The sequence below is a fragment of the Notothenia rossii genome (genome assembly GCF_949606895.1).
Source record: "Notothenia rossii genome assembly, chromosome: 1".
NCBI lineage: Eukaryota > Metazoa > Chordata > Actinopteri > Perciformes > Nototheniidae > Notothenia > Notothenia rossii.
In genome coordinates this window covers 42,522,346-42,548,661 of record NC_136912.1, presented here as the reverse complement: position 1 = coordinate 42,548,661, position 26,316 = coordinate 42,522,346, and the positions used below count along the sequence as shown (strand labels likewise).

At 40.8% G+C, this 26,316-nt stretch overlaps 1 protein-coding gene across 10 annotated transcripts in view; it reads left to right on the top strand.

Moving 5' to 3' along the window:
* pecam1b (platelet and endothelial cell adhesion molecule 1b) overlaps window positions 1-26,316 on the top strand; it is a 77,385-nt gene that overhangs the window by 40,503 nt on the left and 10,566 nt on the right. For 3 of the 10 annotated variants that reach the window (XM_079651966.1, XM_079651968.1, XM_079651969.1), the window contains 13 exons: window positions 178-474; window positions 842-1,123; window positions 1,857-2,126; window positions 3,179-3,451; window positions 4,978-5,256; window positions 6,408-6,686; window positions 10,921-11,022; window positions 11,137-11,167; window positions 12,216-12,295; window positions 16,171-16,224; window positions 22,744-22,833; window positions 23,347-23,403; window positions 24,299-24,321. In XM_079651966.1, the coding sequence (XP_079508092.1) occupies window positions 178-474; window positions 842-1,123; window positions 1,857-2,126; window positions 3,179-3,451; window positions 4,978-5,256; window positions 6,408-6,686; window positions 10,921-11,022; window positions 11,137-11,167; window positions 12,216-12,295; window positions 16,171-16,224; window positions 22,744-22,833; window positions 23,347-23,403; window positions 24,299-24,321 (2,117 nt within the window). Of the gene's footprint in view, window positions 1-177; window positions 475-841; window positions 1,124-1,856; window positions 2,127-3,178; window positions 3,452-4,977; window positions 5,257-6,407; window positions 6,687-10,920; window positions 11,023-11,136; window positions 11,168-12,215; window positions 12,296-13,210; window positions 13,788-16,170; window positions 16,225-22,743; window positions 22,834-23,346; window positions 23,404-24,298; window positions 24,322-26,316 lie in introns of those variants that run through there. The other 7 variants (XM_079651970.1, XM_079651967.1, XM_079651975.1 and 4 more) reach the window with 6 other exon arrangements.

Here is a 26,316-nt window from a genome sequence, read left to right as displayed (position 1 = left end):
TTTTTTTTTTTATGAATGACTCGTGATCTACCAGCATTGCCCCCGCGGTCGACGTACTGGGCACCTCTGGTTTACATGCATAAAAACCTTCATAACACACAAGGGGACGGGTAATAAACGGAAAAGCACGACATGGGACCTTTAAGTCTAATACATTTGTTTGAATATGCTCCCTAGTGTTCAAGATAAGAGACATCACCCTGTCCATCGAGCCTGCTCCCGATGTGACTCGGGACACCAATGTGACTCTGAGATGCCAGGCCATCGTCAGCAGCTCTGGGCAGGAGGCGCTGAGTCGTGAGTACAGAATATACAAGGACGACAACACCATCTACTCCAAGAACACAAGCACCTCAGAGGATCTCCTTTACCCTTTGTCCGAGGCCCGAGTATCCAACTCCGGAAAATACAAGTGCAAGATCAGCATTGAGCAGGAAGACATGACGAGTGGAGTCGAGAAACTCACAGTAGCAGGTCGGTTTGATAATGTGGATACAGTATTATTTGTGGTTGTTTGAGAAGTTCAGGTGAATTTGATGGTGTTAGAATTGTTTTTTAAATGTGGTTAAATTAATCGCTTGTCGGCAGCATTCTCCTAAAAAAACAGTGAGCTAGGCATGATTAGCATTTTTTTTAAGCCATATATTGTAACTGGAACAGGAATCGAAATCCCATGCTTGGAAGTTCAAACCTTTTTTTCAAAATTAAAGTCTTAGTGTTTATGTGCAACAGCAAGTGGGATACATTCTTTAACATTGGTAGACGATGGTCTAATTTTGTTTACTTTTTTGAACCACTGTTGGATTAAAACTGCAAATCTTCCCCCATTTTGGGTCTCCAGGCCTGTCAAAACCACTTGTCCACATTAACAAGGGTGTGGTCAGTGAAGGGGAGGAGGTAACAGCCACGTGCACAGCGCCCGGCGAGACAGGATCCTTTTTTTTTTACTTCTACGAAGACTCTAAAGAGATCCAGGAGAAGCAGGTAAACGTCAACCGGGTGGAGGCCAGGCTTCACTTCAGCAGCACTGGCAACCACACAATTCACTGTGGCTATACTGTCCTTGTAACGCCAGAGTCCTTCAAGTCAAAAGAAAGCCTCTCTGTCACTGTTTCAGTCAATGGTGAGAAGCATCTTTACATTTCTGTTCTTTTCAAAGCATTTGTACGATGGCCCTGAAGTGCAAGTCAAAACAACATTTCACAAAACTCCACAGCATTTCATAAAACACAACGACATTTCACAAAACCTCACAGCATTTCAGAAAACACTACAGCATTTCAGAAAACGCTTCAGCATTTCAGAAAAACACTACAACATTTCACAAAACGCTTCAGCATTTCACAAAACACTACAGCATTTCGCAAAACGCTTCAGCATTTCACAAAACACTTCAACATTTCAACTTTTACGGAAAGGGTATTCCTTTAGGGAGAACACTTCTTGTTTGTTATTGGACAGAGCCAGCCAGAGAAGCACTGCTGTGATTGGTTGTTTTTGCTGCCAGTCAAGAAATGAGGCTTCGTGATTGGTCAGCACCCGACAGCGCTACATGTCTCAACACATCAGCCGTTAGTTGTTAGCACACAGAGCTCACAGCTCCTCATATCTGTTCAGAAACTGGACAAAAGTTAAACATGTAGCGTTTTGTGAAATGCTGTAGCGTTTTCTGAAATGCTGTAGTGTTTTCTGAAATGCTGTAGCGTTTTGTGAAATGCTAAAGCGTTTTCTGAAATGCTGTCGTGTTTTATGAAATGCTTTTGCGTTTTATGAAATGTTGTTTTGACTTGCACTTCAGGGCTACCGTACATTTGAGGCGTCTCAGAGCTTTTTCTTCATTGGTTTTGTTTCCTTAGAGCTTCCCATCGTAGCGGTTTTGGAGATTTTCCCCAAGTCCAAGATCTATGAAGGAGACAAACTCGACATCTTTTGCTCGGTCAAAAACGATCAGCGCAGTTCGGAAAGTATCAACCTGTACCTGAGCCAGGGGAGCCAGCTTCTCAGCATTGGATACTCTACAGTCAACCACAGCATGGTCGCTCTGGCAAAGGACCCTGGAGAGTTTGAGTGCAGATTAGAGATGGGAAATGTTAGAAAAATGTACACAAAGGTGGTGTCAGTGACTGGTGAGTGGACAAGAAAAATACCTGTGTGCAAACTGCAGCCTGCATATAAATATGTGTAATAGCTACTGATGTATGTTTCATCTTAAATATCAATGATTAGCATTAATACTGAGTTCTGAGTAGCTTTGTTAGCTTTGCTAGCCATTGTTAGCAATACCAGTTAATAATGCATTACGCTGTATTTGTACATACAAACTCCATAGTAAGCTTAGAAGCAACATGGCCAGTGCCACAGATAAAAGTTGAACCATGTTCTGTATGACTGATTTATTAACATATACATAGGTGTATTACTCTTACTTCAGCTTCCACTGGTTGATGTCATCCAGGAGCTTGAACTCTGGGTTAGTGAGGTTCTGCTGACTTTTCAAGGCGTAAATTTGACTTTATTGGGCGTTAAAGTTGAAATTGGACTAGGAACTTTAAAATTCTAACCTCCCAGTTCAACTGGAATCCATTACTATATTCTTATGAATGCTACACCTGTGGAGCTCCAAAACTGATACAATGTTGTTAAATGTTATCAGACACTCAATAGTCAGTTCTTAGATTTTCATTTATTTTATCCAATTAACAGTATTTCTATTATTTATTGTTTAATAGAGTGCCACAGTGACGCATCCTAAAACTCGGAAGTAAACTCCTCCCGGTTCCTTCGACAAAAAACAATGCAATTTCTCCATAGGATTTTGGAAAATAGCTGGAAATAAGGTCTGTGGTTGACACACATTTAAGAGACGGATCACGTTTTGTTCAGCCGGATAATATCCACATTTCTACCCTGCTTTTATAATGTTCTAATCATAAATCTATCGATCGTAAATCTATCGATCATAAATCTATCGATAAGATTTATGATTGTTTTTTGTCGAAGGAACCGGAAGTGGTAAAATGCTAACTTACTTCCGGGTTTTAGGACGCGCCACTGTGGCACTCTATAAGTCTGACAGTCTTTTTACACATTTTGTTGTTGTAAATAAAAGCATTTCCTCTATGAAGTGATATGAAAGCAGATGATGACTTGTTTTCTGTATCTATCCATCTATCCACAGAGCTGTTTTCAGTGCCCACTCTCACCATGTATCCTGCTGAAGTCTTTCAAAGGGAATACATGACACTAAACTGCAGAAGTGAGAGCTCTGCCTCTGAAAGACTCGGCAAGGACGAGTTGACATACACTCTTGATCCAACTGAAAGCCCACTGAACTCCAAAGTCAACGGAGTATTTTCTGTCAAAGCCCTGCTATATGATTTCAACTATACCTGTGTAGCTAAAGCCAAGGAGATAGTGAAACGCAGCGAAACCCTGACTGTACGTCCTAAAGGTAAGCTCACGTGATGGGTCTTTCAGAGGCTGCATTTAACAAAGCCATTTTAAACACACACCTCTCTATGATAATGTTATATGATTCTGTTTTCTTCAAGTTTGTACTTTGTTGGTCGAACGCACTTATTGTAAGTCGCTTTGGATAAAAGCGTCAGCTAAATGCAATGTAATGTAATGTTAATGTCTTAACATCTTAACAACCTTCTCTGTCTTGGATTGGCTTAACATGATAATCCAGCCCTAACCCAGTGGTTCCCAAAGTGGGGGGCGAAGAGGCATGACAGGAAAAAATGCTTTAAAATATAAAAAAAATAATAATAATCATAATTTGAAAAATTATTGATTCGAAAATAATATGATACAGTACTATTACGTCTGGGTCTCTGTGTTTCATTAAAGCTCGGCTCTGTGTGTGTGGAACGAGCCATTTTCTGTGCGTGAGAAAGAGAGAGAGCGAGCGCACCGGTACCGGAGATCGTTGTTGTTAGCTTCTGGTGCTAGCGAGCTACGCTAACGGATATACATGTAAGGAGTTTTTTCAACAGCAAAGTGGAGGAGAGTCCTCTCCTGTCAGACTGAGAGGCTCAGTGAGCTAAAGGACTCTCTCAGTGTTATCTCAGTGGGTCTCAAATGTTTTGGTCACCATTAATGTAAACAATTATTTCCGAGGCACACGTTTATATGATCATTATAGTTATAAAAAAATAAGAGAATAAATGAAAAACAGGTATGAAATACTATATGACAGTAAAAAAAGAATAAAGTTTAAAAGGGTAATTTGTAAAATATCCATAGAGAAAAAGTAAATCTGTTTACAGTTCTGTTTCATATAGGTGTTGAGAGATGTATCCATAGATCTCTTCATTTTGCTCTCAAAGTGCACCAGATTGATGCATTTAACTTCAATATTTAAAAATAAATTTTCCCGGGGGAGCTTGCCCCCGGACCCCCCTATGTGAGGTCCACAAAACACCTATAAAAATAGCACTTTACCCCTGCTTACACCTATGTGCCTCAAGCCTTCATTGTAACTGTCACACTGTGTATTTGCGTGGGGAGTGTTGCAGTAGAAAATTCCACTGTTGCGACCAGTACATTAATGGGAAACCCTAAATGTTTGAGCACCCTCTATGAAACATCAAGCTACCCCACAGCACCCCAAAATAAATATCTGGCGCCGCCACTGAGCCTGACTATTTGTGTTGGGGGGGCCCAACTTTTTTTTTTTCTCCAAAGGGGGGGCCTGACAGAAAAAGTTTGAGAATCACTGCCCTAACCAATCTTATTCATTATGCCCAAACCCAACCAATCCAAACTACAAAGCCCATCCAACCAGAAAAGTACTAACCAATCATTGGTTTGTCATGAATTCGCCATACTAGGAAAAGCACATTTGTGCCCAGTCCTATTTTTACAATGTTCAGCCTTTGAAGACTAATACACTCAAGCCCCTGAGGGTTCAGGGTTTAGTTTTCAGAGGCGACATTGGCCAGTGTGTCTTATTTTTCCCTTTGTTCTTTTCAGTTTCTGTCTCAACTCCCAAGATCTCGGTGGTCGGCCGGGTGGTTATAGGACAATCCTTCAAGATCCTCTGTCAGTCGGACATTGGCAGCCTGCCGATAAACTACACTTTGCTGTGGGGGTACGATCAACTGAACACAACCACTGTCAAAGAGCCCTTTCAACAAGCCCTCTTCACAGTCACCGTCAGAAAGTCAGATGAAATAAACAAGTACATGTGTGAAGCAAGGAATGGTCAGAAAGAAGTCTCACGCAGCAAAAGACTCAATGCTACAGTCATAGGTAAATATTAAAAACAATTATGTTCCTCCATTTTTACATGTATAATGGATTGATTTGCTTTATTATTGTTGCTTAATCCAGATCAATCAATGTATTTAATGGGAGGCATGTGGTGCAGTGGGTTGTGTGTTGGTGTTCGGATCAGGGGGTCATAGGTTCAAATCCCACTGCAGTCAGTATGTCGTTGTGTCCCTGGGCAAGACACTTCACCCCAAATTGCTCCTGTGGGGATTGCCCACAGTATTGAGTATGTAAGTCGCTTTGGATAAAAGCGTCTAACAAGGGACATGTAATGTAATGTATTTACCGCATGATAATGGATTTGCCAAATCGGCCATATACATTAAAACTATGGACAAATTAACCTCAAGATCCATTTAGTACTGGAGCCTTGTTGTGAACCCTTTACATTACCGTTTTCAGCAGATGGAGTTTGTCAAATTTGGTCAAATTTCATTTTCTGAGCACTTTTAAAACGTTTTATGTCTCGAGTTCCTGGCCTTTACGACAGCATTTGATAGAGCATCTCACCTCAATGTCTCTTTAGTTGCTCTGGTCCGTTCCAATGTGTCACATCATCATGTTCGCCCATCGGCCATAGAACAGTTATTCAAGCTGCTGCTTCCAAGGTAGAGATTTAACTTAAAATGTCCCTTTTATTTGAGGAAATAGTTTGACATTTCGGGAAACATACTAGTCACTTTCTGACCGAGAGATAGATGGATTCATACCACTCATTTTTGTTTGATATATTAAGTTATCACAAGCAACCGATTAGCTTTGCTAGCACTAAGACGGGAAACGGGGGAAGAAGCTAGCCTAGCATTGCCCAACGGTAACAAAATATACCTAGCAGTATCTCTATAATAACATAATAACATATCAGGTCTAGTTTGTTTAATCTAAACAGAAACAGATTTCTAATGTAAAATTGTTGATGTTTTACAGGTGGCTAAGCTAAGCTAACCGGTTGCTTGCGGTAGATTCATAACTCTCATACAAACATGAGAATAGTTTTGATCTATTAATCTAAATTAACTAATAAGTATACTATTCCTAAATCAAATGATAGTGTGATTTAGTTCTTGTAATGTCTTAATGACTCATATACACTGTTGGCTTACCTCACCTCTTTCCTCCCCCTTTTCCAGTGCCGCTCACAAACCCGATTCTGACCGTCCTCCCCCACCTACCAGAAATCTCAGAGGGAGATCATCTTTACCTCATATGTGGAGTAAATGGAACTCCGCCGGTCACCTTTAAGTGGTACCGTGTTGGCAATGAACATCCGCTGTATACCATCACCACCCACAGGAACAACACGGACTACCGAGTGTCCGCGTTGTCCAAAGAGCACAGCGGGATGTACTACTGCGAGGCGATCAACCATGCCAACATCCTGGTCCGCAGTGACCCGGTCACCATAGAGGGTGAGACCAATCGATCTTTACACTCAGTAAGGGACTGCTACTGGTCCAGACCTGTACTTCTGTGACCCTGACCTCTGGGGCATACAAAACTTTAGAGAGATACAGTATCTAACAAAAAACAAAGATACCTAGTTAAAGGAATACTTCACCCACAATGTGATAATCATTCTATCTGTTCCTCAGCCTGCGTTACCTTGAATTCTTCAAAAGAAATGTGTTCACTCCATGGTAAATAAAAAAAATCCCAAAACTGAGATATGTCTTGATGAATTTAAGTAAATGGGGGCAACAGCAACACTTTTTAGAAACATTTTTGAGGAAAACAGTTAAAAAACTGTTACAAAACTCGTCTCATTTAGGGCTGACTATTTCTCAAGTACATGCACTTTGACTGGGACCATCCTCTTTAAAGGGGCTTTCTGATTCTTCGGGGGTTTCCCTCTCCTCTAGTGTGTTATATAAAGTTTTGATCATGTAAATGGTCTAAAAAGGCTAAAATCCCTGTGTTCCCTACAGAGGGATTTTCTCTCCCACACATTCCCCCCTGCCCTAAACGCCTCCATTGTACTCCTTTGTTTACTTCCGTCACATAAATCCATCACTCAGTAACACTCACGCTATTGGCTAGCACTCCAACACTGTACGTGATAAAATATGAGGAGGAAGATCTCTAGGCGGTTGACCAATCAAAGATAGAAAAATAAAGAGCTCTTCGAACATTAAAGCATGGAGACATGTCACAGTAGAGGCACAAAATGGAAATATGACTCTGAATTTGAAAAGCAAATGTATATGCGAATATTCGACCCCAAAAAAAAATGTTACAAAAAAAAAAGAAGACATTTAATTTAGAAAAATAAATAAATACATGTTCAAACAAGTATAGAAACCAAGTCGTATTCGTCAAATGTATTGAACTGGTGATCACAGTTAACAGTTGACAGCTATAGGCCTACAGCTTTCATGCTTAAAACATAACTTGGTTTTTAAATGAAAGAGGGATCATACACGAACAACATAACGGGTTAGGGTAACGTAACCCTATTACAACAGAGATCAACAACCTATAACAGGGCCTATGCACAGAATGCAGCTATTCAATACTCATTCTTGCTTAAGAATATGAGCATGAGGCGATTCACAATCAGGCCAGCTGTAGAGAAGACCCTCTCAGCTGGAATTTGGGCATAAGATGAGGTTTGAGTCTGCGTGATCTGCGTGTAGGGAGGGGCAGCAGCCATATCATTAGCTAGAACTAGCTAGATCTGATGGATTTGGACATAAACGCGAGTGAAGTATAACCGGACGCGAGAGAGAGATCAGCACCTGCAGCTCCGCCCGCTGTGAGGGACCGGTGAGCAGAGAAAAACACACCTTTAGACCTAACACACTTAGCTATGGCACTGTCGTATACATTGAATTATTCCATTTGATTATATGTAATCAACTTAGGCACCCCTCCCAAAAAACAAAAAAAATGATTGTATGCAGTGTTTTTCTCTAGGTTTCTGCCTCTGTCTCTGCTAGCTCCATGTGTGTGGGGAAAAGTCAAGCCCTGCACTGTGAAGCACAAGAGCAGAGCATATTAATGACTGACTGAAGCTGTAGCAGTGCTCATAAAATGAATATATGGGAAACACTGAACAGATGTATGGCTTTGGGTAGGCCACAATTATTTATTAAACACATTTTTCTTTTTTTTCTCCGCCACAATAGGTCTTTCGGGGAAAGAGACAACATTTGTTTTGGTTTCATATATCTGGGATTTTGAGTGTTATACAATACTCAATGCTACACTGTACAAGTGTTTGTCCACTGCTTTAAAGTCAAAACTGCTCCACCAATCTGAATCTGCTCAAAGATTGTAGACCAACCCTTTGAGAGACTATATCAATTGACCTACCATAATAACATAATGCAGGTTGGCCAACAACATCATCTCTGACCCTAACCATGTCCTGATCAGCGAATATGAATTGTTACCATCAAATCGGAGAAACAGGGTCCCACGATATAATAAGGTTAGACTGAAGCGCTCCTTTGTTCACCAGTCAGTCAGTCGAAGTTAAATCCCAGGTACAATGTACGTTAGAGGGTCTCGAGCATGTTGTCTTCAGTGATCATGATATCATGTTTAATAGGGATGTAACGATACCAAAAACTCACGGTACGATAATATCGCGATAACAAGTCCACGGTACGATATTTATCGCGATATTGAATAATAAAGGGAAGGGGAATTTTTTTTTTTTTTTTTTCTTCAATAAAACATTTTTTTACTCGGAAAATGTTTTTTTATTAAATAATAAATCTGATTTTTACAGCATTTTTGTAGGATAGCAGTATTTTAAAGTGTCAAAAACAAAGTGACAGTAACAGACTGGAACAAGAACACCAGTGTTTTTGTACCTACTAGTACTACCAAACAAAGTAAGCTTTGTTTTCTTTATGCCACTGCATCTCACAAATAAACAAGGACATTTAATAATCAGACCCTGCAATAAAATAAATCAAGTTTCACTTTAGTTTTTCAAGTAACTCAACTCAAACTCACTAGTCACTCACTCAGCATCATCAGACAGGTTTTTAGGAATATGAGAATGTCCACATTTCCAGGTATTTATAAGCTGGGATGTTTGGGCATTTACAATATCCCCTGCTCTGGAAAAAACTCTGTCGCTTGGTACTGATGTTGCTGGGACACCAGTGGTCGCGTTAACCGAATATTTTATTTAACAATGACGGAAAAATCTGAACGCAGTCTGTCATTTTGACAGATTAGAACAAACTCGGAACAGCGCCAACGTTTCCCCGCAGCCAGGCTCTGGTGTTATTGCGTGTTATGCATGCCCTCCAAAAGGAAATTATATAGTTTCCAAACCGTACTTTGCCGTGCAGATCAATACATGTCTGGGAGGTCTTGCTTTACACTGTGCGCGTCCCGCGAGGTGCATGTACACTCGGCATAACACCGCCCCCCCCCCGTTGACAGTTCACGAGCATGCTCTATCGTGAACTTTTCAGACCCGACGGGTAATAAGGGATTATGACGGATATTTTACGATCCTGTCTGTCGAAATGACGGACAGCGAAAAAGTCTAACGCCAGGCTTATTGACAGGGCGAGATATAAATATATGGTTGATACTTGTCAATGTCTCTAGGTGTGTAAATGTAGCCCTGTAAATACGATGTCCTTTTGTGTTATCTGTTGTTTTATTTTCATGTTGTAACCTACTTGCTGCCATGTTAGAGAGGTCTCTCTTGAAAAAGAGATCGATGATCTCAATGGGACCACCTGGTTAAATAAAGGTTTAAAAAAAAAAAAATGTTTAAAAAAAAAACTTTTTTTTAAAATAATTTTTTGGGGAAAATCGCGGTACATTTTGTCAGTCTCACGACGGTATTGGGAAGTTTATTTACCGCGATACCGCGATATTCGGTATATCGTTACATCCCTAATGTTTAATGTTTGTTTCCTTGTATCTTGTCTTAGAAAGTTATCCTTGTTCATGTCGCAAGTGGAGCTGCAACTTCATGTCAGACTTGAGCTGACATGAAGTTGCATAATGTAACGTATTGTATCGTATGTATTGTAACCTAGCGTAAAGCAACGCAACACAACGTAATGTCAGGTATCGTTACATATAGTAAAGTTTCTTAACGTATTGTACCGTATCTATCTTAACGTAACGTAATTCAACGTAAGGTGCCTGTAGGAGCCACATATGAAGTATCCTGTCAAAATGGATTGTTTGTCGGCGACTAAATGGAGCTCCAGGAATGCAGCAGATGGCAGATTTACCTCGAGAAAGAGTTTCTCCAGATGAACCTCCATTCACTCGTGTTGGAGTTGACTATTTTGGACCTTTTGAGGTCAAGCGAGGAAGGAGTACAGTTAAAAAGTATGGTGTTCTCGTCACATGCTTAACAGTAAGAACCATCCACATCGAAGTAGCTTCATCCTTGGATACAGATTCCTTTGTTAATGCTCTTCGACGCTTCATCGCAAGACGTGGACAAGTATTGGAATTACGCTCAGATAATGGAACCAACTTTGTCGGAGCTGAGCATGAATTGAGAGAGGCAATAGAAAGGTTGAATATTGCTAAAATCAACAACACCCTCCTTCAGAAAGGAATAAAATGGACTTTCAATCCTCCTACTGGATCCCATCATGCGATTCCCCCTTTTCTGTTTGTTTGTCACTGAATTTCTGTGTCTCTCTCTTATAGTGCGCCTGGCGTTGTGGAAGAAAGTGCTGATCGGGGGCTTCTGTTTGCTGGCGCTGTCTGTGTTGGTGGTGGTGGTTGTGCTGTGCTTCAAATCCAAGAGAGGTAGAGAGACCTACAGTCCTCCAGCAACTCAGCCCTCATATATCTAACTATGTATCAAACTTCCCTCACCTACTTCCTCCTGCTCCTCTTCTCACCTCTCCTCTCTTATTGTAGGTAAAAGAGAAGCAGCTGCTGAATTGTCAGTGTGAGTTGGCTAAACTACTTGCTTCCTCTGAATGTGACACATACTGTGGAAGTCAGTGACAGTGTATCTAGTTTTATTAGCTTAATAGATGAGGGCCTATTCGTTAATTTTTTTATTGAAGTCCTTTAAATAACCAAACTGGTTGTTTTGCAATAATACAAGAACCCTCTGCAAAACCACAAAATGCTTTACACCTGTTTAAGTGAACGTGTTTATTAAAAAGGTTTATAGGTGCAGGATGGCAGATATTGTTATGTTGGGTCAGAGCCCTGTCACCTGACTCAGCAATATTGTATTAATGTTACTTTTAAACTCCTAAGGAATATTGCAGCAGAAAGCGACTGCGCCTAAAGCAAAATGGTGCAGTATTTTCCAACTAGCCAAAGGCCCATTATTCTGATATTAAGATGAGCCTACAGAGGAGGGGTTACGCCCTAAAGAACCATGATCTTTTGTAATATGTATGAAAAATAGATTGAATAAATGATGGTAATACAGTACTAATGCACATTAGTAGTGCAGTTAACTGCACAATGAATATATATTCACTTGTAGAGTTATATAATGTAATAAATAAGAACGGTTGTTGGCAGAATAAAATATGAGATAAAAAAACCTTATCGTTCCCCCACCAGGAAAAATAATAGCAGCTCAAGAGCAAAAAAAATGAATGCAACAAATAACAGCTCATTCCTTATATGCAATTCTCCCTTGTACAGATATTTACGTCATTGATATTGAACCTATAACTATCAAATAACACATAGTGTGTAGCATTGTAATAAAAAATTTTTTTTAATTATATGAATATAATATATCAATATATATATATCATTTGCAAAAAAAAGTACAGGAAAACAGAAAATGTACAAAATCTCCCAAACTTAAAGACCACTGATATAGTTTAGAGTGCATTATAAGTTTGTATCAGAATGTGTTACATATCATTTTTACAGCATGCATATGCACTTAGGATCATTTTGGCTTGAATCGTTTTTTCCTTGACATCACTGCCGCCCAAGTTGACTTTATTTTCATCATCTCTCAGAAAGCCTTCACGCCCTAAATCAGATGACTCTTTAACAGTGAATCTAACCCATGACACAGAGGTTTATAACGCAGCCACAGGTAGCTTGGTTTTAATATTCTCCTGTGTACCACTGACTGTCCTCATTAGTCATCATCCTAACAGCCATGAGTAATTTCTCTCAAAACTAAGTCATAGCATGTTTCCTGTTGTAGCCTCAGCAATCCATTCTCATCCCATGATCATTGTTCTAAAATGCATGCAGGGCCATGTTGCATTGTTGCAGTGACCTGGTCACCTCTGTTTATGTAACTGTCTATGTTGTAGATATCCTGTGTAAGTTTAAGTGCATGAGTGCAGAGTATTGTCTTCGTCTGTCTCTGACTTATTTTGCATGTACATTGTGTTTATGTCTGTGTATTTTCAGAGGCCGGAAAAGTAGGATGTTGTTAGAATACAGTTGTTATAGGAAGTAAACTACCCGAGGTACGAGCTGTGTTCGCACAGGAACAACCTGCTTAAGGCTAGTCCACACGTACATAGGTATTTTTTAAATAGGGTATTTTTCATGTATTTTTCAAAGCAACTTCAAACAAGCACGATTCAAAGAAAATCTCCATCAGGATGATAATACACAAATACTGGCTACCACTGACATTAGCGGCGGTGTAGCAGTGACCTCTATAGCACATGTTGACCCCTTTGTTACTCAAAGTAACATGCAAAATGTGCGTAGTTCAAAACGTCACCTCTTTTTGTGCCTCACAAATCAAACAATGCCGTAAGGACCTTTAAAAGTCTGGTTTCCATCACATCTCACACTGAAAACAGTGTTATAAAATCTCTGTTTTCAGTGATCTAAAAGGTTGTTTGTTACTGTGCGATTGATTAAAAGTCTATGTTTAAAAAGCACCCATGTACGTGTCTACTGGGCCTCAGTAGTTAAACCGTAGTACATGACATTGATTATCAATTGTTGCCAACTGCTTAGAGTGCGCATTATCATCCTCTTCCAGACGCAGCGCCACTCTATGATGGCACGGAGGGGAGAGTGACCAATTGGGCGCGAGATAGCGTGGCGTCGCTTCCCGCTGACATCAGCAACAGGAGCAGCTACAGTATCCCAGCCACAGTCTAGAGATGCCCCACACTGGGCTGGACATTTGTATTTACTTTCAAAGAAATAGAAGTTCAAAGAAAGGACTTTGAGAGTAAAAAGGAAAAGAACACAAGATACAGTAATCCTGTTTGTGATTTGGAAACTTTCTACACTGAGGTGTTTTCTCAGTAAAAAGGATTTAAATCAGAAACTGCTGCTCCCTCTCCCCTCCTCCTTCAATCTAGGTGGCCTTTGGTTTTACATTTAACGTTACTGTCTTTGTATCTTCCCTCACCATGTCCTCGTGATGTCATTTCCTTAATTGTTGCAACTGCTCTGTTTGTCTATTCTGCATGTTTAAATCTTTGTCACTGACTGAGTTGTATACATTTTATCACCATCGCAGGAAATGTATGTATATATTTTTGGTTGATCTGTTGACTGCAAGGTTGGAAGAGACGGTTGTAGAATAAAGATGGTGGTTTTATTTAGAAGTGTGTCAGTACATTTCATTTTGCTCCTGCTATTGTAGATAATGGACGAAATGCAGTCAAAGAACGAGATTAGTATTATAGTTATTGCTACCTGCATTAATCTTCTATTTCAGTATGTGCTGGACCACATTATGTCAAACTCAAGGATCATTTCTAATTACTATTAGATCTGGCCCGCCGGTATATTGCATGCACACCTTCACTCAATCCTGAGGGTTTCCTCAGCTCAGAGCCTGACCCCAAACATTGATGACCTTGCACCCAAGATGAGATGCCAAGTATCTGGCTTGAACTAACATCACCGAGCAGCACACTGAGTTTCAATGGACTGTAGGAATGTGGAATGTTTCCTTTTGTACTTTTTTTCTTGCGACAACAGGGCATGTTTTATTTTCTTTGAGGGAAATTGTTTTTTTGAAGCTGTTGTTGGCCTTTGGGAAAATGTAATCATAAGAACTGACTCTGGAAAAGCTGCAGATAGAGCCACAAGAAATGAATGCAACTAATTATTTAATGTTGTTTTTATTGGCAATCATTTAAGCTTTGTTAGTTCCAGGTTTAATATGTGCAATAAGTTAATTTCAGTAAGTTCTGCAATAAACATTGAACCAGTCCGGCCCTCGACTAGTACCGATTTTTAAATTTTGGCCCACTGTGTATTTGAGTTTGACACCCCTGTGCTAGACGATGCTATCCTAAGCAAAGGCCCAAGACAAGAATACCAACATTACATGAAGTTGATTCATATCCTAAAAAAGAATGCAAAACCTTCCTTGAAAAGTTGAAACAATAGAGTCTGCAAAAAACTGTTGGCACAGATTTTAAGAGGGGGGGGGGGGGGTTGATAAAATTATTTGCGTTGGGGAAGGCAAGTTTGAATGCATGCAGCAGGTAGAGGAAATGAATGAATAAGCCTTGCTTGAGTTGTTTGAGAGATTACATTACCAACTGGGACGTTGCTTTAGCCCAAAGTTATTGTGCAGCCGCTGCTGGATTAACAGCCTATTGTGCACAATATGTGCAGGGGGAGATTTTCCATGTACCAGAGGAAGACTTGAAATCTGCTCCTTTGTTACTTTTATTTTAAGAGTATTAATGTCTGCACTGAAGGCTAAATTGTAGAGTTTTGCCACGAAGCAACGGTCATTACAGTCCTTGACAGCGGTCTGTTCTACTGGATTTACAACGTGTCACATGTTCTGAATTGACCAATCAGAACTTTATTTAGCCTCCGTATTGTTTATGGTTGAATGTGGGCCGCAAAACATTTTTTGATTCTTAAGTGGGCCCTGAGTTGAAAAAGGTTGGGAACCCAGTGGCGTAACTATCGACGGTGCAAACAGTGCAACGCACCGGGGCTCAGAGCCCCAATGGCATTGACCAGTTCACACAGTCTTCAAAGTAACCAAGCAACCTAAATTAATTTGTAATTTGTCTGTCCAATGACCTTGCTCCCTTTCATGTCATGTGATACCTTGCGTGACGAGCGAACCGTTTAATCAACCTGTACTGTACTGTAGCTGCAGCAGCAAGTTCGGCAGCATTATAACAAATGTAATAGCTTGCATTTATAATGTACAGCAAAGCACAAGAGCAGCGCTCAAAAGAGAAAGGACAGGAGAGAACAAGGAGATGTAACCGCTAAACTGACGAAATTAGACTGTTTTTTTTTCATACATCGTCCTCGAAATCGAGTGCTAACGTTAGCATTGTTGACGTGCAGCAGCAGCCGGATCCGGAGGCTAACGATAGCTCACCACCATCATTGCCATCTAGCTCCACAAGTGAAGCTGTATCTGTGCAACCTTCTTCTCCAGCCAGCCAGGAGGAGAGGCTGTATTTGGCTGTGCCCGGCAGTGGTCCAACAGTTCCCCCAAGGGCCCCAACCGATAGGGGCGCTGTTGAGACCACCGACGCCAAGATCAAAAGCTATATTATAGCAACCGGTCCATGTAGGCCTACCGGCCCATTCCCCAGAGACAAACATCAAGGAAACAGGTGTAATCCTCTTCTTAGTTCGCTCTGCCGTTGTCAGGCTGTGGTGGTCTGAGGCCAGGGCAGGCTGTTGTTGATAGCCTACATGTGGCGCTTCTGAGTGGTTGTGTATGTCCGTGCGTGTGTGAGCGCATCAGTGTGCGCTTATGTTTGGGGTGATGGGGGGGGGGGCCTCAAAACAATATTTGCACCGGGGCCAATCACATCCTTGTTATGCCACTGTCGGAACCGCCCTAACACACATCACCTAGATTTAAAGTGATATCTACAAGTGGCTCCACAAAGTGTAATTGTATTGCTAATTACATATTGTTGTTAAATGGTACAGTTTTACAATGTAAAATAAGTCTTGGTTATGATCTGATATTTATCTTTCTGTGTTTCACAGTACGAGTTGAGGGAGCTGCAGTCAGTGTGTGGAGCGAGCGGCGTCCTGAAGAAGGTAAGCTGGACTCTTCGTATCTGTTCTATACTGTATATCAATAGTCTCACAAGACATTTCAGAATAGAGCACAGACTGATTTAACTTTCCTTTCTCAAAGCAAGTGTGTGTTACTTTTGCAAAGCATCAGCCATCATGGCATCAATTGCCATTTACAGTGTTGAAATGAAAAATGTAACTGGAGGTACTTGTACTTTAGTTTTCCTACTTCATACATTTAGTCTATACTACATTTTGTAGGCAAATGTTTTACTTTTTACTTTGCTACATTTATTTTACAGATTTAGTTACTAACATCTGTGCACATTAAAGGTCCCATGTCGTGCTTTTCCGTTTATTACCCGTCCCCTTGTGTGTTATGTAGCTTTTTATTCATGTAAACGGTCTGCAAAGTCATGAAAACAAAATGAGACATTTGAAGTGGTTTTTAGTATTCTTCAAATGTAGGTTCTTCACTCTGTGTCTCAGTCCTGCTGGAAGGAATGCAGCTGTATGCATTTGTTTCAGGCTTTATTTTGGTAATGTTTCTTTGTGTGTGTGTGTGGGTGTGGGTGTGGGTGTGGGTGGGGCGGGCGGGTCGGGCGGGTCGGGCGGGCGGGCCGGGCGGGCCGGGCCTTGCCGTGTCGTGTCTCGCCGTCCCGCAGACACCACGCAGGAAACAACACCAGCAGCAAGCCAGCTCACACTGTCCGCTCCAGCAGCGAGCCCCGCCAACACGGCACCCAGACCCCACACAGCATTGTCATCTGTTTGTCATTGCTGGTGTCATTTTCTGGTTGCAAACGCCATTGTAACACATAATCACTATGTTCCGCTGTATCGGTGGTGCACTCATCAGAACAGAGTGGGCGAGCTGACCAATCAGAGCACAGTGGGCTCACATGGAGGGGGGGGGCAGGAGCTCCAACAAGCCGTTCAGGACAGAGAGTGAATACACATGCTGCAGAGATGCTACAGAGATGCTGTATGATGTATGAGAGTTTGGAAAATTGCACAATATAAATCTATCCTGGTATACCTCAACAATGGAATTATGATCAGTAGGAATGGCCATGACATGGGACCTTTAAGATGATAAACATTTGAAGAACATTGAAGTTTCAATCATTATAATACAATGATGTAAAATACATATTGTGCTTAAAAGTGCCATTCTGCATAATGTGTAATTTTACTTACGGTACTTCAAGTATATTTTGATGCTAATTCTTTTTAACTTATTTGAGTTACATTTTTAATGCAGTACTTTTACTTGTAAGAGTTTTTAGACTGTAGTATGCATACTTTTAGTAATTCTTTCCAGCCTGTCCTCCTCCAAAAAATTACCAAGCAGCTTATTACGACCTATAGTCACGTTTTAAAGTTTAGCACCTCTAGTGGTGTAAGACAAGGGTTCCCAAACTTTTCAGCCCGCGACCCCCAAAATAACAGTGCCAGAGACTGGCGACCCCCCACTATCACGTGGTGACTGAAAAGAAAAAAAAACGTGTGCACAGGACGCACGCACTAATAGGCGTTTCCAAACACGTGCATAAGAAATAAGCACCTCGTCCCGCTGTTCAGGCGGCTGAGAACATTTCGCGGGAAGGGGGAGCGCTGAGGGAGCTGCAGCATCCCCATCTGCGAGGCTCCACTAGCCCCCGCACCTCCAAACACGGAGCACCTACAGTGTGCGCCACAGTTTCGCCGCACCAACCCCCAACTCTGACTGACTTTCCTCGTTCCTCTTCCTCCGGTTTAATTAGGGTTTCCCCGATTGTGTGTGGCTTTTTTGCAATGCAATATGAATATGCCACATTATATGATGCCTTTTGAGCTTTGGTAGGAATTGTTGTTTCCTCCTCCCTCCTCCTCCTCCCTAGTTGGTATTAACCAACGTTTTAAATATATTAAAAAGCTGTTCAGAAGAAATATACTGGTGCGTAGTTGATGTTTTAAATGTGTGCAAACTTTAAAGACATACAGGTAATAAACATATGCACATTTAACTTTTAAGACATAAAGGTAATGAACATTATGAACATTTAACTTTAAAGACATAACAAAACATGAACATTGAATTGAGGTGCAAACTGTAAAAATAAATAATAAAGGTAATAAACATAATATTAAAGACATAAAAGGTAATCACTAATAAACATATGAACATTGTTGCTGTGCAAACTTTAAATACATAAAAAGGTAATAACAAATAAACATATGAACATTGTTGCTGTGCAAACTTTAAATACATAAAAAGGTAATAACAAATAAACATATGAACATTGTTGCTGTGCAAACTTTAAAGACAAGGTAATAACTAATAAACATGAATATTGTTGCTGTGCAAACTTTAAAGACATAAAAAGGTAATAACTAATAAACATGAACATTGTTGCTGTGCAAACTTTAAAGACATAAAAAGGTAATAACTAATAAACACGAACATTGTTGCTGTGCAAACTTTAAATACATAAAAAGGTAATAACTAATAAACATGAACATTGTTGCGGTGCATATTTACATTTGGGGAATAGCGTTAATCTCACCTAATGAGACGGGTGGGCAATGTGCACGAAGCACAGCAAGTCCATCCTGGGCTTGATATTTGAGACGGACACTTGGAGATCATACACGTTTAGACGAGATCTGTATTTGTTTTTAATGTATGTCAGTGCAGAGAAAGTCTTTTCGCACAGGTATGTGGAGCCAAACGGCGTCAGAACGTCCATCGCGGCCTTTGAAAGCTGTGGGTATTCCCTCTCGACTGAAATCCAGAACTCAGCAAGCGTCTTCGCATTAAAAACTGTCTTTAATGTGCGGTCACTTGACAGTTCAGTCAGTGCGTCCTCCATGTCAGATGACAGATGACTTGCGGTCGTCACAGTGAATGGTGATCTTATCCAGTCATATTTCTCCGGAGCTGTTTCCTCTGGGAAATACTTGCTAAAGTGTTCCAGGAGGGCTTGCAGGTGGGTAGTGATAGACTTCTTCACAGAGCTAACACTAAGATAATTTTCCTCTATGAATTCCTCCAGCTCAGGAAACATATCTATCCTGCCCATTTCAACTCGCGCTGTCCAGCGGTCCACTTTCCTCTTGAATGCGCAGATTTTAGTCCATTCAGTCTGTCAAATATGCAAGCCAAATATGCCAGCCTTGTTAACCAGTCAGGGTCTGTCAGGTGGTCAGCGAGCTGGGACCCATGCTCCGTCAGAAATAAGCGCACCTCGTCCCGCAGTTCATACAGGCGGCTGAGAACATTTCCCCTTGAAAGCCACCTGACTTCTGTGTGGAACAGTAGGCCCTGGTGCTCCGATCCCAGTTCATTGCAGAGATTGGCGAACAGCCTGGTATTGAGTGGACGGGATTTTATGTAGTTGACCATTTTTATCGCCGTGTCAAGAACACTTTTAAACTCTGGGTCGAGCGTTTTACTCGCTAGAGCTTCTCTGTGGATACTGCAGTGCGTAAAGATAACGTGGGGCGCCACTTGTAAGACTCTTGCTTTGAGTCCTCTCTTTTTCCCCAGCATTGCTCCAGCCCCATCTGTACACACACCGATGCACTCATCCCAAGACAGTCCCTCTTCTTTTATTTTGTTGTCAAGTTTTGTAAAAATGTCCTCGCCTGCGCACTTTTGCTCCAGCGGGAGGCAAAACAGCATGTCCTCATTAAGTTTTCCATCAAAAGTGTATCTGACGAAAACAAGCAGTTGGGCAGAGTTTGACACATCTGTGGATTCGTCTAACTGCAAAGAAAAATTTCCCTTTCTTCACTCTGTCAATCAGCTGACACTTGATGTCCTGGGCCATGTCTGTGATGCGCCGGGATATGGTCCCGTCAGACAGCAGCACTGCTTCCAGCTCCCGTGCCTGTAACTTATCCCCATGCATTGCTCTACTCATTGCGATAGCAGCAGGTTTAATTAGGGTTTCCCCGATTGTGTCTGGCTTTTTGGCCTGTGCAATCAAATATGCCACCTCATATGATGCCCTTTGAGCCTTGGTAGGGATTGTGGTTTGGTTAGTTATGACTTTCTTTTGGCCTTGCAATTCTCTCTGCTTTCGGCGGAAATAATCTGCTGCTTTAGTAGCAAGAGCGGGTTGCTTCGTTTTCAAATGTCTGAGCATTTTTACGGGCTTTAAGCTCTCATGTGCAAGAACCTCATTGCACACTATGGGGATGTTGTGTTTAATTTATAATGAGGCATGTAAATACCTACTGGATGTATTCCTCTCGATACTTGTGACACTTGAATGAAGGCTGGTCTGACTTCTTATGGACGGCCTTACGGTCGTCGTCGTCGTCTCCTCCTCCTCCGCCTCCGCTTCCCGCGCAAGAAGTCGACGGCCTTTGTGATGGCGGCTCTCCGCTCTCCTCCGCTGCCTTCTCCGCTGGCCTGTCGGCCTTCTCACTAGTTGGTATTAACCAACGTTTCCTTTTGAAAAATGTAAAGAGCTGTTCAGAAGAAATATACTAGTAGTTGATGTGTGTTTTACATATGTGATATTTACTGTGGTGCTGTAAAGTGACCTTTGAGCTGCAAATGATACTGTCGTAAATCTGTCAGAATCAAAATTCCTTTATTTGTCCCGCTTACCTATTAAACAGACTTACATAATACAACATTTCTATGCACACGTTATTATTATTATTATTATTATAAAAAAATATATATATATATATATATATATATTAAAACATATTTTAAAAGATATTCAGAGGATTCTAAAATCATCTCGCGACTCTGGGAACCCCTGGTGTAAGAAACAACAATTTACGGCAATTGCAAACGCTCCGGGGGGTCGTATATTCCAACCCAGTCTCACATCTAAACGTGTAATAACTACGTTGGTCCACAACTTGGGACGTAGTATTTCTACAAAAACCCCTCTGAAATTGTAGGATCCCTACGTTTTTTTTCACCATTCATTTCCAATGGCTGGTGTCTATGTCACGTGATCTTCAAATTTCTCTCCACATAAAAAAAAAAACATAGCCGACCTTCGTTTTATTCTCGGTGGAAAATGCCTATTTTAAGGCTAGTTTGGCCATTAAAATGCGTGTTGATGACATTTGAAAATTGAGTTTTTATTTCAGATGATGTGTGCAGTGGATGTATGTGATCTTTAGTTTGCTAGTTATTACAAAGATTACTTCAGGAAATTGTATACATACAACGTGTTCATTGTTCATGGTTGCTAGGGACGCTGCTATCGATATTATTTCTGTTATGTTGTGTAACTGTTTAATGGTGTTATCTTTATTGCTACCCCCTTCCCCGTCAATTTATAGTGTTGGTCCACAGCGCAAACGTATTAGTTTAACAAAATCCACATCTAAAATTGTGGCATAGATACGTTATTTTCCCCTGTGCAATTCTCTAACCCAGTCTCACATCTCACATCGCATCGTCATAAAGAAATACCGGAAACAGATGTAGGCAAGATACTCAGCTCGGTGATTGGATGGTTTAGCCGCAATGCAAGTTGGGAGATGGTGTTTCTGCGATGTGAAATCCAAAAACATTTTTTTTAAATAAAATAATACTTTATTCCGAGTGTGCTTTCTCTTTGAAAGTCATCACATAACGGCATTGTAATACACGGTTTGGTTGCATTAAATATTACATATCTGCCGTCGTTCTCTATTTATAGAGCCCTGATGAGAAGAACAGGAAGAACTGCCACCAAAACTGAAAACGTGACGTGGATCTGCAATTAAACAACATCTTACATTTCTTTTCACACAATACGTCTTCTTGCAGTATCAACACTAATCCGGCTGACTTTTATATTTGATCCAATTGGTAGATAGGCTGTATTTACACCATAAAGGTGCACAGCTGATATAAAGGGACACCTAGTGGTTAAAGCACGTTATTGAATGTTGTTGAATTGCACAAGACTTGAGTCATAACCAGCCCTGCACATAACTTATTTGCCCGGATTCTCAAAGGAGCACCTGGAGATGTTGCTTGGTGCGCATCCTCTGTATCACGAATGTCAACGGGGTGGGAGGGGGGTGCTAGTGGAGTATGAAGCCCTCTGTATCACGAAATGGCAACGGGGGGGGGCGGTGCGCAGGAAGCGCATGCAGCAGACCCTTCACGAGTCTTACCAGTTCTTATGCAACTCGCAAATATCTCTCTCTTCTCTCTTTTCTATCTCTCTCTTCTCTCATGTCTCTCTGTCTTTCTCAATGTTGGTGCGCAAATGAGCTTTTTTGAAATGATCCGGTGCTCCTTTTTTGGCGGTGGGTGCGCATGCGCACCTGCGCACCAGTTATGTGCAGCCCTGGTCATAACATCAGCTAGCTTGATTTTGCAAACATTAGCCATGTTATTCTTGACCTAGCTAACTAATGAAAGCTGACCATTACACAACAGACTAATAACTCAACCTTTACTTGGTCAAACTTTTATTTTCAAGGTCAAGGATGAACTGTTATCCTTAAGGAAACCCTCATCAAAATAAAACGAGGTCATGCGGACGGTTTGACAGGTTTTACAGACTCTTGTGCATGTTTTTGGTGCAGCCAACGACGAGGAGAGCAGCATGGTGTCCAACGAGCCTGATGTTGAATACACTGAGGTGGTGCATCCCCGTCCGCTGGATCCTGCCAGAGGTGATAAAAAAAAAGGTTTTTTAATCCATTACCCAGCCTTCATCTCCCATCTTTCTGCTTCTCACCCTCCAAACTTTATTTTTGATAATATTTTGTCCTTCTATTTTTAACCAGTCTTCACAGTCTCTCCTATTTCATTACAAACCTCCCTGTATAAAACATGTTGCTCTTCTTTGCCCACATTCTTTTACAGTTAAAACTCACACTTCCTGGGAGGGGCATAATTACCCATAATTAATACATATCCAAGTGTTTGTAACTGCAAAGATAACTGTTGGGATTTCCAGAAGCTATGCAGAAGTTATAAACAGGAAGGGTTGAGCTAATTGCCAGGCTGCTTTCTGATACCGGCCCCTTCTGCGTTAGGGCTGTGCTCAAAGTCCCCGGGCTGAAGATGGCAGTTACAGAATGGGCACATCCCGTCTACTTTTAGATATCTGCGTATGATAAATAAAAAGAACAGTACTACTCAAGATTGTCTTTTGATGTTCAAGCATGTGTTGTTTTTTACAGTCCCACCAAAAAAAGGCACGGACACAGTGTACAGCGAGCTCCAAAACTCTCCACATGGTGAGTTGTAATGTTGTCTTCTTAGTTGTTATCTTCTTTTTTTTGGCATTGAACATCGGATTACCTATGATAGGACCTTTAAAAAGCTTTACAGCTGCACTGAGGATATTTATAAGGTATTCAATGATTGTTTGTTAGGTGGAAGCGGATGTAAACCAGATTTATCCCTCAACTCTGGTTCTCCTTCAGCTCTGCTGAGCATTTCTTCTTCTTTCAGCTTCCTGTTTTGCTTTCCAGCTTGTGATATTACTGTTTTGGTTTAGTTCAGCCTGGTCTGTTAAAACGTATTCTTTCATAAACTGAAACTTGCCAAATATGTTTCAAGGGAAACATATTTTGTTTTTGATGTTGACATATCAAAAATATGTTTCTAATCATAAGTAAATCCTGCAGGTCACCCTTGAAAAAGAGATCTTTTGATCTCAAGGGGCTTTCACCTGGTTAAATAAAGGCTACAAACATCCTTAAAGGGGGAGGCGGGTGGAAGGAGTCAAACTAACACGTACAATGTACAAGGTTAACTATGTGTTAAAAGCTGCAAAGACAAATCTGTAAGTGACTATGTTTCGAAATGCAATTGATAACATTTTATTGTGTAGGATCCATGGTTGTTTAGTCTTACTGGCAATATACCCACTCGACATTATTTGCCCAACAGCCAGATACTGTATAGCAGGGGTCGGCAACCCCTGGCACGCGTGCCAGCATTGGCAGTAAGAGAAGGGATTCTAAATGTTGATTCAGATGTCAGGGACAGGACAGTCTATGGCTGAAACAAAGAAGAGGAACAATGAGTCAGCAGGCTTAGCCACATCATCGTATCTGCACAATGACTAATGAATTTCTCTGAGGTGAGCCACACAACCCATAATAACATGTGATGCTTTTCCTTCAGGGGCCACTGACCATCATGACTATGTAAGTAGAAAGTTGAACCATTACATTATTTTTTATCATTTTAATGATGTGCTTTTTTTAATGAAAAATTGTTTCATAATATATGTTCATGCAGTTACCATACATCCACACTGCTAAACATAAATTATGATGACATGCAAAAAGTAATAATGTGGTGTAATGTAACTAAATAGCTTACAATTTAACTCATGTACTCTACTTTAGTACACTTTTGAGGGACTTGTTCTTGAGAAGCAATATACTATGTATAATATATTAGGCCTACTGTAGATTAAACTACCTAACTAATTATTATGGAGTAATTCAAATAAACTCCACTGGCATTAAATAAAAAACATAATTTAAGTGAATAAAAAATCAATTCATCACTGAACTTAATTCAATCAATTCAACAATACAATAGCCTATTCTGCTAATTCCACGTTGTTACAACATGCTACGCAGCGGCAGAAACAAGAAAAGTTGGCATATAGAATTGACACGGAGAGGGAGAGAGACAGAGAGAGAAACACAGGTAAACAGAGAGAGACAGACACAGCACGCAACAGGTGGCCTGCTGTGTCTCTATTGTCATACAAAACACCAGTGGCGAGCTGTGACTTTTATACCTAGGCCCTCTGACCCCCACCCCTTCCCTCGAGTTATTACGTCACAGTGTATACTTCAGCGGCCGGAATATCAAAACAACGGCCCGAGGTGCAAAACGCATCAATGAAAGCGACCCTCTACGAAACAAAACAACACCTGTAAATAACCCTATTTGTATTCTTTGAAATTGAAAAGGATATTGCATTGTGTTTGTTACTTTCGTTGCAGTTGTATGTCTTAAGTGTAATTTGGCATGCTTTTATTTTGAAGGCGAGTTAACGCTGTTGACAGGAAGTTGTTGTTGCTATGGAAACAAGAAAAGTTTCACAGCGGGCAGAACTTGTCATAAAGTCCGCGATAATAACACCCACCCAGCGCCATTCAGTCTATAGAGAGGCGAAGTCACGCCCATCTACTTCCGGTCCATGGGACCCCGGAAGCGAAAAATTATACATTGAATTCAATGGAGAGAGAAAACGTATCTTTTGATCCCGTTTGAATTGTGCCACGAACTACACATATGATGTTTGTCAATCTTAAACAATCATTTCCATGTCAAAAAAGTCACATTTTGTCGTAAAACTGTTGAAATATAAGACTATGAAAAATACGCGACAACAAAGACTACAAATCCCAAATCCCATTCTGGGTCGCGTATGTGATGTCACAGGTGATAATGCTCCAAGTGGTTGCGACTCGTAATTAAAGCGAAGAAGAAGATTTCATAACTGATTTATTCCCTCCAATAAATATAAGAGATTGCTCCAATAAATTCACTTTTACAAGATGCCTGTGTGCTTTGTACCATGTTGTAATCACAAAAGTGATCATACCACTTGCTCGTTCTATCGCTTCCCGTCTGATGAAAGGACCAGGAGTCGCTGGATCAGACATATCAGGTAATATCATAGGTAATATACATGTTGTGCATGGAACATAGTCAAGTTAGCTACCTAGCTAGAAGCGACGAGTAGCGAGCACGTTAGTTAGCATTACATTACTTAGCCTTGTCATTTTTAGTAGCCTTACCATGAAGTTATTATTTTATTACATGAAATACACCAAAATGTTAAACAGTAAGAGTAGTCATCATGGTAAGTATTTCGTGAAACATTTGAAGAGTAGCCTACTGCGCCCTCCACCGGGTGCTAAGGAAGCAGTTCAGGGAGAGTCGAAGGAAGGCAGGCAGGCAGGGAGCTTTGCATGACATTCTTCTTGACATGTGTCATTGTGATGACAGTGAGGGTGAGTCAATCTGTTTGTTGGAAAGACAGTAGTTGAGTGATTACTGAGAGAAAATTATTAAAAGAGATAATTATTCAATGTTGTTACTTTAAAGTGTTGTTACTGACCTTTTTCTCTTTTATTTTCTTTACCTCACCTGTAACTGCTGAGACCCTGAGGAAC